General features: G+C 41.9%; 1 protein-coding gene across 5 annotated transcripts in view; it reads left to right on the top strand.

Moving 5' to 3' along the window:
* Positions 1-399: 399 nt before the first annotated feature.
* The window catches only part of SCN3B (sodium voltage-gated channel beta subunit 3), a 35,786-nt gene continuing 21,547 nt past the window's right edge, over positions 400-14,638 (top strand). Inside the window, exons 1-4 of one of the 5 annotated variants that reach the window (XM_036221659.1) lie at positions 400-418; positions 1,280-1,359; positions 8,357-8,520; positions 10,812-11,037. In XM_036221659.1, the coding sequence (XP_036077552.1) occupies positions 1,305-1,359; positions 8,357-8,520; positions 10,812-11,037 (445 nt within the window). In that variant the 5' untranslated portion in view covers positions 400-418; positions 1,280-1,304. Of the gene's footprint in view, positions 419-472; positions 486-524; positions 855-880; positions 1,360-8,356; positions 8,521-10,811; positions 11,038-14,638 lie in introns of those variants that run through there. The other 4 variants (XM_036221658.1, XM_036221657.1, XR_001593715.2 and 1 more) reach the window with 4 other exon arrangements.

The following is a 14,638-nucleotide window of genomic DNA, read 5'->3' as shown; positions in this document are numbered from 1 at the left end:
GAAGTGAACATGGGAACAGGTGCGCCTCACCCCTTCTTTTCCTGAACAGGGATTATCTTGCTTCACTCAGTGTGCCCGGATCCAATTACTCAAGACTAGACAAAGGATAGACTGGGACAACAGGAGGGGATGGGGTGGGGTTGGGGGAGAGAAGCCCGGAGCCATGTACTGGGTACATTGCAGATGACATCATTGCCTGAAAGAGATTTGGCCCTCCCCTTCTCGGAGCTGCAGGCAAACATTTCTGTGCAGGAGCAGAAGTGGGGCTGCCTGGAGAGTGTGAATTTGTGGGAGAGGTTGCCGGTGCTGGGGAGAGGCATGGAGATGTGAAAGGAAGACTTTGAGACAGCCGGCTAGCTGAGAAATCGCTAGGGCTGGAGGTGTTTGCGCCACTCCGAGTCCCGCCCCTCCCACCCCGGTTCGGCGCTGTGTTCTGCCCTGGGAGTGACACGCCTGCTTAGGGGTGGAGAGTGTGTGCACGAGGGGTGGGTCCGTAGTGGTGGTGGTGGGTGGAAAGCCGCCTGCGCATGTCAAAGCTGATTGAGTGCACACGGTCAGGGAGGAGGGCAACTGGCCGGCCATTCGCCATCCAGGGTCAGGGCCCCGACGCAATCCAGGGCGAGCTCAAGGAAAGGGGCCACCATCACTTCACCCACACCCCCATCTTTGAGATCGCGGGGAAGCCGAGGGCAGGCGTGGACGGCACAGACGGAAAGAATTTTTTTGTAGTTGAGACGGCCCTGGTGGCTTCAGGTGTGGGGCACGCCCAGTTAGAGAAACCGGCCAGAGCAAATGAAGCCGAAGCTCCCGGGTCTTGGTGTATCCTGGTCGGAGCGTAGTTGTTCCTAAGGGAGGTGAGAGGTAGATCAACATGGACCCCTTCGACAGCTCAGCCGCCTAGAGCCGGCTGTGCCACTCCCTCCCGAGCTGAGCTTTCACTGGGGTACAAACCAGAGAAGCAACGGAGCTACTGGAATTTAAAGTTCCGGGGTGGGCGGGGAAGGTACTGTCCGTGGTGCTGAGCCAAATGCCAGCAACGCCCTCTCGGGAGAGCGTGCGGAGCTGCGGATCCGCTCCCTGGAATTGAGGCGGTCTGCTCTGGCAGCTTGCAGCGGAAACCCCAGCCCAGCTCAAAAATCCCGCAGAGTCTCCCCAGTCACGGGAGCTTGGCCTTTCTTTCAGTCAGAAAGTCGCCCCCTTGGGGCAATTCGTCCCAAAGGGTTTCCTCGAAAGTATCTAAGAGGGAGCAGTTCTTAACGGAGGGAATCTCTTGGTTTAGCCCAGGAAGACACCCGCAGAAGAAGATGCCTGCCTTCAACAAATTGTTACCCCTGGCTTCCCTTGTGCTCATCTTCTGGGGTAAGTACCAGCATCCTGCTATGTGAGATGTAGATAACAGTAATAATGCTAACAATAACAACACTTATTGATGTCTTGATGTCGTTGATGACAAAAAAAAAAAAAAAAAAAAAAAAAAAAAAAAAAGAGCCCTGGTTGGCTTTTCTCTGTGATGTCTGCCAGACATGGAGAACCATAGGGGTTCCATGAGAGCTAGGTTTTTGAAATTGGGAAAATGTCTCCCCAATGCCCTGTTGCTTTATCCCCGAACTGCCCATGGTGGTTCTTCCACCCCTCCTCTTATTTCCTGATAATTGCGACGTATTTTTTTCCCCCTTTGCCAAAAGAGAATGCCGTCATTAAAAAAAATCTCGGTTGCAGTTATGCTTCAGTGTGGACTGAATTAGCAACCTTACTTGGTCTTCAAATTAATTTCTATATATTAAAAAAAAGCTGGATGCATGCATTTTGAGAGTGAAAATACTGTAGTTGTTGATCCATCTGTTTAATTTTAATCATGAATGGGAAGAAAATAATCATTTGCTGCTATGTGTTAGCTAAATTGTCACCTGAGAATTGTATCTTTTTTTTTTTTATGAACATGTAGTGCTAACATACTTTGGTGTTTGGGGAGCTGGGTTTTTGCCTTCGAAGATAAATAGACTCTTGTTTGTCTGCTATGAGGGACTGAGGTGACCTCTCTCTCTCAAAATTAGAGAGTTCTGTACTTTCTAACAGTAGGTTAAAGTGGTGTAATCAGAAATGGACTTGGAGTGGGGTGCCTACATGTATGTAGAGGAAGTTAATAAGGCTACATAATAATACCTGAATATGTTATCGAGAGAATGTTTTACTGTGTGTCGTTGTATGTCTCAGTGTCTGAAATATGTGCACTAGCGTGTGTCTGAGAATCTTAGCAGGAATATCTGAATGGATTATTGAGGATGTAGTGGGGTATACATGTGTGTCTGTGTGTGCACGAGTAGTTGTGTAGTCCTGGGTATCTCCGCCTTGATGTCTCTGATTAGATCCTCAGGGGAAAAAATAGGTGCTTTTCAGTTGATATACTGTTTTTACATGATTTTAGTTACCTTCCTGCATGCTAAAAATCCATAACCAGGATAATTACAAGTGATTGTGCCCACCTGGCTTATTGAAACTAGGCATGTGGGATTATGCTCCTGTGATTGGCATGAAACTCATTATGCCTACGCAGTGTCAGATATGCTGATAGGAATTGCCTCTTTGCCTTTGTATCACTTTATTAAGCCTCCAGGACTAATTCTGACTGCCAGCATTATCTGAATGTTGCATGTGACCAGAGAAGCAGAGCCAAGCTTCTTACTGAACAAAATGCCTGATGAAACAGTCTGGGGAGAATGAGGAGGGAGAGTAATGCCAGTTCTAAGGGCAGGCTCACTGCCATCTATCCCCAGTAGGGTAGACTAAACCTGTAGCTGGAGCAGACATAATAGGTTGCCAATGATCTCATCTGCCTTGAAGATTAAAGGCTGGGATTTTCTCAGGGGAGGCTAAGACTAGGGACATGAGGCCTAAGAGAGGATAGTCTGGCTGAATAAGAACGAATGTAGGTAAAGCAACGGAAGGTGAAATTGTAGAGAAGATTCTGTAAATCCTTTCTTCCCAAACCCGAATCTAAAATTTTAGGGTCCCTGCCTGAATTCCAGTGGATAGGTAAAGCATACTATAGACCAAGGACCTTTTTGACTAGGACTTACAAAGCTTGGATTTGAGACTTAGCTCTGCCACTAGCTTGCTAGGTAATGGCCTTAGAGTATCTGGTTCCTCATATGTAGTTTGGAATTTTGTGCAGATGATATCTAGCATCTCTTTCAGCTCCACAACTGAATGGTAGGGAAATATTTATAGAATATTGCTAAAATTTGCAGAGTGCCCATTCCCCTCCCACCTTCACTCCCCCCCCAAAAGCCTTTGGAAATAGCATGCACATTTCACTCATCCTTGATTATTTTCAGCATATGTGTAACCTAAACATTGGTTCACAACACTGGAAAGATGCAGAAGGGAAAAGGGGATGGTTCTAGAAACCTGGTCATTAAATGTAAGAGAAAAGGCCTCACTTCACAAATGCAGTTTCATTATATTTACATGTAATTTCAGTATTGGAAAGCACTTAGCTTAGATAGATTCTTCCTTCCCAAGTTGATTTTATACATGGTGCAAATATTAATACAAAGAATTTTTCCATTTTTAAATTTTTTTATATATTGAAAAAGCTCCCTTATTTCCTTTAATAATAATAATAATAGTAATAATAATAACAACAACAACAACAATAATAATAATAATAATAATAAACAATCCTGCATTTGCTTAGTGCTTTATAGTTTACAAAGCAATTTTCTTTTTAAAGCAATTTTCAATCCATTACTTTTTTGGTTCCCATATCAATTCCACAGGATAGTCAGGAGAAATAGTATTATTTCCAATTTAGAGATGAGAAAATGACTTGCTAGAGAACTCTCATTTCCTGATTTGAGTCTTCCAGTGCTTGTTCTAGCACTGCTTATGAACACATGTACTGCTATATAGGATTGCCTGGTGGACATCTATCCTCTCATCCATCTCTTTTCTGAGCCACTCTTCTTCCTCGCTCCCATTCCATTGCCTTTTCTAGGGCCTCACTCATCCTTCAGCTCCTAGTGCTTTCTCTACTTTTCCTTTCCAGATCTACTGTCCCAGATGTACACTGTTGGGGAATGTTTTCCTCTCTTCTCCCAGTAGCCCATCTTGCATCCTGTTTTTATCTAATCTGATAGACCAAGTCATTACTGGATGTTAATATCTACAAATAACTTCATTATTAGCCCTTTTGGAAAGGATTTGCATTCTATTCAAAATTTTTATTATCTTAGTGCAAAGGAAAGCACTAAGATATCTTTGATTAGAACAAGTTCAGGATAAGCTAGCAATGCAAAAAGAAAAGAAAGATTTGGGGTTATTAGAGTTGGTTCAATATACACTACTATTTTCCTCATAATAGATTGATGTATTTCTTGATTAAACATAATTGAAGAGGAGACTAAAGCTCAAATGACTTGTTCAAGATCATTCTAGGACTTTATTATTTATAGTCATCAATATGGATTGAACACCTACCATATTTACACCCTTTTCTTGGATATCTAGAGGATTTTACAGAACAAAAGAGGCAGTGTTGTGCTGAAGAGTCCAGGTATAGAGAAACAGACTTCACCTCTTGTTGGAAGGAGCAGCCAGTCATATTGCAAATGGCAAACAAACATGCTGAGAGGGCTTTGAGGCCATATTGCAATGTGCTATTCAGGACCTCATGAGCAGAGGTCCTATGCCTTGAAACTGGACTTTGACCAGGAGAAAGGAATCAGTAGGGCTTGCTCTTTGGTGATACCTTAGTTTATTAGTATCTCTGGGCCAACTTAGGAAAAATAGAGGCTGCTATGCCATTTTCACCATCCTGACTCCATATATTCTGTCCTTCTCCTTTAATTCTAAAAGATATAATTGTGCTCCTATTTAAGACCAGCTCATCTATTCGTTCAGTAGAACACATCAGCTTTCACCTATTCAAGGATTTTAATCCAGCAAATTAGTCCTTGTCAAACCCCAACAGCTCCATCACTACTTTCCTCCAAGCAAAACCATTGAAAATCTCTCGGTCTGATCACTGTACCAATCTCTTAACTGTTCTTTTTGCTTCCACCCTTGTCCTTCCTCACCTCTTCAATTTATTCTCAACATAGCAGTCAGACCATGTAATTTTATGTCAGTCAGACCCTGCTATCCTTCCACTCAGAACCCTCCAGTGCACCACATGTCATTGTAAGCTAAAGCCAAAGTTCTAATTGTGGCCTACAAGGCCAGCCGTGATCTGGCTCTGGCTTATTTCTCCTTCTTTATTTCCTTCTATTCTCATTTCGTTTCCTGTACTGTATTGTGCTCTTTGCTTTCAACAAACAGTCCCATCCTAGAACTCTTGAGGTGCTGTTTCTTCTTGCTCCCTCATTTTTTTTTTCTTTCTGTGATTGTTGACTGTACTCTTCTCAGTGGGGCTGGATACAATGATTCTGTGCACTCCCTCTCTCCTTTACTCTGTTTCATTTTTTCTCATAATGCTTATTATAATTTAATGTTGCTTATTTTCTCTCTCCACTGGAATGTAGGGCCTTCCAGAGCAGGTATAGTTTCTGTGTTGTTCCCTGTAGTATTCTCAGTGCCTGGCACACAGTACGAATTCAATAAAATTGCTGAATAGTGAACAAATAAATGAAGGTTAAAATAACATTGACAAGTGATATATGTAAAAAGTATATATATATATATATATATATATATATATATATATATATATAGATATATATAATCATTCCATAGACCTTTCATGGTAAATCTATTAGATATTATTTATTATTTCCGGGATTTTGTTGATGAGTAAATGAGTCTCAAAGAGGTTAAATTGTAGATTAAACCCAGGCCTTAAATTGCCAAATACCATCTTCATCCTGCCTGTATAATTGTGACTGACATGTCTTGGTGCACTTTCCTATTCTTCTTTTGAAGTCATCATAATTGAACTAATTTATCTTTACCACATCTCATTCAATATGAGTACATACTCTTTACATCTGTCTACTCCCAAACTTTTGCATAGCCCACACCTCCTTTTCTTTTTTCAATCAGGCCTATAATCAAGATTTCAGACTCATCACATTCTAAAAATGTTCCTGATCAGTCCTCCTGAGATTTGGCCCCTCTCTCCATAAAGTGATGATCCATATGCAGAAGCAGGAGACCCTCTTACAGCCTGTTCAATAAGACCAGCCCCAACTTGCTTGATAGTTTTAAAACCAATTACATTATTTTACCTTGATATTTTAAACTTTATATTAGTGTTACTAGTTCTTAAACTCTGTTTAAAAATGAAATGTGTTGCCTTCTAAGTCAGTCAAATGTAATGTTTCATTTTTTTGACTCAAAATGATTGGTCAGTCTCATTTTAAGCTCTAATTAAAGCTTTCCTCTGATTTTAGAAAGAATCATCCGCCAGTAGAGGACAGACTATGCATTTCCAGTGCACTAGTTTTTAAATATAAATGTGTATTTTTTCATTCTTTTAGGGGTTTTGTTTTTGTTATCAATTCATGGGAAGGTAGTATCAGAAGGGGCCTTAGAGATCCTGATACATGAATCCTTGGTGGTCACCTTACTTTTGAATCTTTCATGCAAAGAAGGGTAAACTCTCTCACCAAATAGGGTTTTTTTTTTTTTTTTTTGCATTTGTGAACAGCTTCAGTACCAAAACATTCTTTTTTTTTTAATTGAGCTAAATTTGATTTCTTGTAACTTTTAGACAGAGACTATTTTCTCTTCCATCGGCCAACCTTCAAATATTTGAAGATGGATAAGTTCTGTGCCCAAGCTAGTCCTTCCATTTGTTCCTTACCAGACTTTGACTCCAGAACTTCTCCAACTTGCTCCTCTCAAGGCGTGCACTCATTGAAAAACTCTCTTTTGTAAAACTTGATGCCCTGTACTGATCATAATGGTCCAGATTTGTTCTGAACAGTGCAGAGGAACTGCCGGAGCCAGCCAGCTAAAGTTGAACAGCACCTGAAAGAAGGGGGTGAAATCCAAGATAAAAGAAGAAGACAGGAAAGAACTTTCGGGAGGGCATACAGTAAATGCTGCAGCTCCGAGTTTATTTAGCACAGCATATTTATACCCTACAAAGCGAGTGAGAAACAAACACCCACAAGTATGTAACTAATTGCTGATATTCATTCAGGAAACTTTGTAGCTATCTTAACATACTCTTTCCCATGGTCAAAGGACATTCAGTTTCTCTCCCCCAAGTCAGGTGCACCTCCTCCCAACCCAGGAGACTGCACAGCTTGCCAACTTTGCAAAACTCCTAGCTTTACTGGCATTTTAATTCTGCCTCAAAACAGCTCTGGACAAGGAACTATTTCTCTCTCATTCTGCACATTGGACATCCGTTAATGTGGTCCACATTTGCACTTGCTTTGTTGGCAGCCATGTCCCACTTTTGACTTAATCTGAATTTGCAGTCTGATATACTTGCCTTTTTAAATAAGCCATGAGTTTCTAGAGGGCAGGAACTACATGTTTAGACCTTTATGTATTATGCAAATTCCCCCAATCTGACCCCTCTCCGGATTTTAAATTTGTCTCCCTCTACTTATCTGCATAAAGCATTGCTCTAGCTTAGTGGTCAGCTCACCATTTTCCTCATTGCTGTTCCATCTGCTATGTTGCATCGGTATCACCTACATTTGTCTTAAAACACAGATACGATTATATCTCTCCTTGGTTTTAAAACATTTGACCCTTCATACTGTGAAGGACACACAAAGGTCTTCACAACGTGGGTCCTATCTATCTTTCTGCCTCTGTCTCATCATCCTTCTCTTCCCCTTTTCCCAGGCCAACCAGGAATAATTGCCCCTCTTCTGAGAAAAGAGCAGTCACTAGTATATCACTCACCATGGATTGGTTTCATGATATTTAGGAGTATGTGTTCCCTGCTAGATTATAAATGTCCTTAGGGCATGGTTAGTGTTTTGTTCACCTTTGTATCATCAGGCCTGGTATAGAGTAGATTTCAGTGATATTGGCTAAACGAAGGGGTGCATGAATGGTCAGTGGATGAGTGCACACATGCCCTGGTTCCCACCTAGACGTCTTTGAGAGCATGATTCAGGTACGTGCTACACCACACTCACGCTGCTTCTAGGAAGGTGTTCTGTCACTTCTGGGTCATCCATGCCTCCTTGATCCCATTCCTTGCCCATTGCGAGCATGTAGACTTGGGGAGCACAGGTGAAGTTATACACACATGTACATGCTTTTAAAAAACTTGTCTTATGATCCTTCCTTCTCTGTTTCTTCTCCCTCCCTCCTTGTTCTCCAATGCCTCTCTCCTGCTGCCCCTCCTCAACACTACCTGTTACTTCCCTATCACCTGACCTCTCTCCAGTTGGTCTCTGCTTCCCTGTGTGCGTGGAAGTGCCCTCGGAGACAGAGGCCGTTCAGGGCAACCCCATGAAGCTGCGCTGCATCTCCTGCATGAAGAGGGAGGAAGTGGAGGCTACCACGGTGGTGGAATGGTTCTACAGGCCTGAAGGGGGTAAAGATCTCCTTGTAAGTCTGACTGCTCACTCTTTGTTTTGCTGGCCTCTATGTTGTGTGCCTGGCTCCTAAGAGTCTGGGGAATGATGACCTGAGAAATACTGGCTCTTTCTCTTCAAAGCACTGACAGCTCCTCAGCAGACAACTGACAGCCTTAGTTTATCCCAGCTTCTGTGAAAGGAACAGTGCTTGGCCAGCTGCAAACAGCTCCTAGTTATAAGCAGGGATATACAGAGGAAGAAATAGTATTTAAAGCTTACTGTGTGCTAGTCACCTGATTAGGCACTTGCAGGTGTTTTCATTTAATGTTCTATACCATCCTATTGGATGTATTAGTAGAAAAATTGAAAAAAACACTAGGCATCATCATATAAGACAACATAGGTTAGCTCATTTACCTTTCACAAACCCAGTGAAATAAGAATGACAAGGCTGATATTCAACTGTACAGCCATATCAGTGGATAAAATATTTGAATAGTTCTATAGTAGATTCTTGCTGTGCCATATCTCCCAAGTGACCCCACCACCATCCTTCCCACTAGGAACCCCCCCCCCCCCATGTTCTAGAAACTAAAGAATTGGTGCCTAACAGAGCTGGAAGCCTCCAAGACTCTGCCCCTGTGCCATGACCGATGTCAGTTCTGATTGCTTGGTGCCAGTGCCAAAATGGTTGTCATGCACTTTGAATACCATATTGGGGATGGCTATTATTCACACTTTCATTATCTCTGGAGCCAAGGTGCCTGGGTTTGATTCTTAACTCCAGAATTTATTAGCTCTGTGTATTCTTGGTCAAATTGCTTAACCCCTCTGTGACTCAATTTACCCATTTCTAAAATAAGGCTATAAACCATAGCTACATCATAAGGTTGTTACCAAGAATCACTGAGCTTTAATTTTTAATGCATTAAGAATATAGGAAGCACTATGTAAGTGTTTGCTAGAGAAGAGATATATACAAATGAGGCAACTGGGCCTCAGAGAAGTTAAGGTAGTAAGAAAGCTTAGATTTGAACCAGGTCGTCTAACAGCAGATACACAGCTTTTTTTGTTTACAGGCTTCATATTTCAGGAGGCAAGCTTCTCCTCCATTAGATCTTTTTAATAGAGACAATAGCAGGGTGAAATTGAGGTTTGCTTGCTTTTTTTGTCTAGCTTTCCTAAAGTTAAACTCATTTCTAACTCTAGGTTGCACCATTCTGATGTAGGTTTGCTCAATCAGGTGCTAGAAATAGGGCCAATAGACTTCCCAGTGCTTGGCTCAGGGTTGACCATGACTGAGGCCAGTCCACAGGTTTCAGGAACCAGAATATCTTAGCCAGATGCAAAGGTTCCCATGGGACTCAGGCCCGATCATGTGCCAGCTGCCTACTTTGCTTCTAGGCCTGTCCAAAGTGAGGAGAAGAAGGCTCAGAAGGAGGAAAAGAAACTTTAAAAATTGTGCTGGTAATACAAGGTAATGCTAATAGAAACTTTGTGAAGATGGAAATATTCCATATTCCTTGTGTCCAATATAGTAGCCACTAGCCACATGCGACTATTAAAACACTTGGAATGTGGCTAGTGCAACTAAGGAACTGAATTTCAAATTTTATTGAATTTCTAGCAATTCAAATGTTAATGAAAGTCACCACTTGTGGCAAGTGGAGACTAGAATGGATAGTACAGTTGTACAGAAAAAATAAAGTGTCAGAAGTTGGAAGGGTTTGAGGAAAACTTTTAGAAACCAAATTGCAGACGTGTACATATCAGCTGGTAGCTCTCTGCTCATCTGTAACATTTTAGCATCATGAATCCCCCTCCTGTGGCCTGGCCCAATCTGCCCACATCCTGTCAGCGTGGACCAGCTCAAAGTGTGAGATTTGAGGGCAGGGTTTTCAGATGTTTTCATGACTAATAAAACTGCCTCTTTTGGTCTTCTACACTTTGTTCTCTCACTAGCTGCCTCCATGACATATCTTACTCTTTCTTTTGTTCTTTCTATTTCTTTCCAGTCTTTTCTTTCTTTCTTTCAATTTCTCTTTCCTGGTTTCTTCACTCACCTTCCTTTGCTCTCATTCCTTGCTGTGTCCATATGTCCTGATACCTGCTTGCTTTTGTCCATCTTTCCCTGTCTTTGCTCTCCCCACTCCTTCATCTGATATTCCTCATTCCACCCCCACATTCTGGAGCTCTTTATAACATTGTCCCCTTTCCTTTCTGTGCCTGCACAATTATATTCCTTTTCTCTGCCCTTTCCTCATCTCGGCTCTTCTACTCTGTCTTCTCTTGTGGCCCTACCCTCTGCTTCTCTACCTGCAGATCTATGAGTATCGAAATGGTCACCAGGAGGTGGAGAGCCCCTTCCAGGGACGCCTGCAGTGGAACGGAAGCAAGGACTTGCAGGATGTGTCCATCACTGTGCTCAATGTTACCCTGAATGATTCTGGCCTCTACACCTGCAATGTGTCCCGGGAGTTTGAGTTTGAGGCACATCGCCCCTTTGTGAAGACCACACGGCTAATCCCCCTTCGAGTCACCGAGGAGGGTGAGGCTGGGGCACAGGGTCTCTAGGGTACTCTGCTCTTGGGGAAAGGAGAAAAGTGTGTTTCTACACAAATGCAAAAACCCATTTATTTTGGAGTCGTGTTATCTAAAAATGTAACCATTGACCTATCTTCCTTTAGTGGCGAGCTTCCTGCAAACTGCCCAACCAGCTTGCCTTGTTGTGTGTTTCCTCAAAGCAGAAGGTTTAGAGATGATAGTAGAATGATTTCTTTCTCATCCCCTGACTCTCATCCCTAGAGAAAGGACAGCTTCCATAAAGCCTAAAACTTCCAAATTACCCACACCTTCTTCTCTGGCCTGTATTGAACTCCTGACTCAGTGAGCTCAGAAAAATCTACCCCCTTGTCTATAAGCCATATATACCTCTAAACCAGTGGTGCTCAAACTTCAGCAAGCTCCAAAATCCCCTTCAGAGTTTCTTAAAATCTAGCTTTTCTGATTCCATAGGTGCAACCTGATAATCTGCATATCTAACAAATTGCTGGGAGGTGCTGATGCTGCTGGGGACCACACTTTGAGAACCACTGTTCTAAACCAAAGTTTGACAGTTTTTCCTTCTGTCTTCCTCCATAATACCCACACAAGCAACCCCTATCCGCACGTGTGTCTATATCCACACATGTGTTATAGAGTCAGCCATGACCTTGATCTGTTCACATAACCATTATCATAGACCTATATATTTGAGCAATCAACATGTATATAGACTAAAAATGCTATGACATAAGGAAAAAAGGGAACCATAACCATCAATATCTACTAGAAATCAAAGCTAGGTGGTAAAAACAGATTAAGAATAGGGAATAGAACATGAACATAAATTGTCAAAGGAGGTAAAGGGTGAGGGAAGTGATATAAAATTAGGCAGGAGAGTAACTAATATGAACAGGAAAATAGAACCAGGCAAATACTAAAGGGAACCCAAACAGAAGGTTTTAAAAGTTAAAAAAATAAAAATAATAATAAAAAAAAAGATCTCTGCTTTGAGTTGACCACTGAAACAGGATAACTTCCAGTTATGTGATGTGAAACAACCTAGTAGAAAGAAACTTGAAAAAAAAGCTGCATTCAATGGGGAATTCACTATAAGAACACTGACTAGAGATAAACCTGGCTTCTGCAACCTGAAAAGTCTCCTTCTTAGAAAGGCACCCCTTCCCCATCTATGGCATCTCTCATTATGTAACCACATTCTCAATAGGGAGAAGAGGAAATGTTGATAACTGTTGAGTTTTTAATTTAAAATCTTCAGATTTCCCACAGATTTTTCATGTTAGGGTTGAGAGGTCCTTTCACCAACCTGACTCAAATGTTTGTTGCAATCTAAGTTCACCCAGAAATTTGAGGGTGAACTTAAGAGTGTTCTCATATACTATTCTTATTCTGCTTTCAGTGAACTCAGAGAACTATGACTTGTAGCTCCTTGCAAATGTGCCTCCACATACCGAAAGAGTGATATATACATCTCCCTTGTGTTTTCTCACCCAGGCTAAATCATGATTCCATTTTACTAAGTCTTTTTCAGGCAATCTATTTCCAGTACATTTTTAGCATTATCGCTGGCCCAAGATGCAGGATGGTGAACAGGCAAAAGGTATGGGGCATAAAAGAAAGAAGAGGTCAAATTAAAGATAGGCTTCATCCTAGGGAAGGACCCCAGGAATCTCTACTTTCAGGCCACAAGTTTATTTATTTATTGTTATCATGTTTTGTGATAAAATTTATGAAGCAAACTTGAGAGTGAGATGTCACGATTTAGATAACATGACTAAAACAGAAGGTAGTCAATTCAGACCGCTTGAATATAGACCGTATGAGCTTCTTCCTCCCTCAGATCCCCATCTCCTCTTGTGTAAAATGAAGGGGTTGGACTGGAAACTCTCCAAGGTATTTTTCTGTTTGTAAGTTCCATTATCCTCTTTTGTTTACACACTGATCCTCCCTAGGGGGAAGGGAGCCTGGCGCCCTCTACTGTTCACCATCAGGAACTGTTGCTTGGTGACTGCAAGACACTAGGAAGATGCCTGGTCTCCATCTTCTCTGGCTCTCTCAGGCTTTTGTGTCCATAGATCCTCGCCCACCAGTAGAAAGCGTGGCAAAGCTGAGCCAGTCTGTCTGACAGGTACCAGAGCAAGGCTTGGGTAGAAATAGAAGGAAAATAAGTTTGTTATCAGAGCTACAGTGCCTCACAGGATGTTAGGGCTGGAAGGGATCAGAGCTACAGTTCCTCACAGGGATTTTGAACAAAGGACAGGCATCAGAATTATCTAGGGGGCTTTTCTTCAATATATATGTCACTGTAGCACTCTTATAGGTGTAAATTCAGTAGGTTGGGGTACATCCTGGCATATGGAGTTGAGATGACTTCTCAGATGATTGGAGGGTGCAGCTTTGGTACCTCTCATTTTGTGGCTGGGGGAACAGAGCTCTGGAAGAATGAGGGGCTTGCCTAGGGACATGAAGCAAATTAGCACCAAAAGCAGGACTACAATCCAGATCTTTTGATTATCAGGCTAGCTCTATTTCTCCTACGTTCTTTTCCTTCCACCACCATCCTACTCCCAGCTTTTTCTTTGTTTTTACTTTTTCTTCTGTGACCCTTTGACAGTCCTCCACCCACCTCCAGATGGTCACTGCTATCATATTGCTCATAGCAACACATCCTATGATGACACATTCCACCACTTCTCCATTCCTGTGGTCCCAGAGAATCTCTGTGGCTCTCTTTGTTCGAACTGGATTTATCTTGATTTGGGCTCTCACCTCCTGGCTCTAAGACATAAATCTGAGGCCATGTCACCTAGAGGTGACTAAAAATACTGAGGACATCTTCCTGTGGTACTACTTCTGGGCTACTGCATTTAAAAAGAGAGCGTGTTCTTTAAACTGAACATATGAAAAACTGGCCATAGCAAGCCCATGGAAAGACATTTAACATGTATGGCATTCACCTGTACCTCAAGCTGCATCTATGACCTCCAGCTCCAGTTAGGAAACCTGAATGATTCTGGTGTTTTTAGACTGCTTCTCTGAGCTAAAGGCCATGGCTGGCTACACTATGCTTTCAGTGAGCAAGGGCTTGAGAATGACTTGGCCCCTGAAAGTAAGTGAGGACCATGAATCTAATTTGTTTGTGGGCTCTGGCAAGGAGAGAGGTGGCTGCAGTCTTCCTTCCCACTAGGAAGAAAGATATATCAGGACATTTGTCATGTATAATGCTTTAATTCTCATTTTTGTTTGTCATGAAACAAAGAAGATCAATATTTATTTATATTCATCCATTCAACAAATACTTATAGAGTACTTCAAATATTCTAGGATTAAACAACAGGTTGATAATTCAGAAATAAATAATATATGTTCTCAAGTGCACAGTCAGTAGAGAAGAGAGATAAACACATCACGATGCAACTTGAGAAATGTTATAACAGATGGATGAAAAAAATGCATAGAAAAAGTGTGAACAACTCTGCATGAGAAATTGAGGAAAGTTTTGGCTTTTTGAGCCATACTTCTCAGAGCTGCCTCAGGCCCGCTTCCATGCTGGAAGTGTACTTTCCTTTCTAATAAAGCTTTTCTTT

This window comes from Rousettus aegyptiacus, unplaced genomic scaffold (genome assembly GCF_014176215.1).
Source record: "Rousettus aegyptiacus isolate mRouAeg1 unplaced genomic scaffold, mRouAeg1.p scaffold_m13_p_5, whole genome shotgun sequence".
Taxonomy (NCBI): domain Eukaryota; kingdom Metazoa; phylum Chordata; class Mammalia; order Chiroptera; family Pteropodidae; genus Rousettus; species Rousettus aegyptiacus.
Note: the sequence above shows the minus strand (reverse complement) of the source record. Positions and strands in the feature narration are given on the sequence as shown.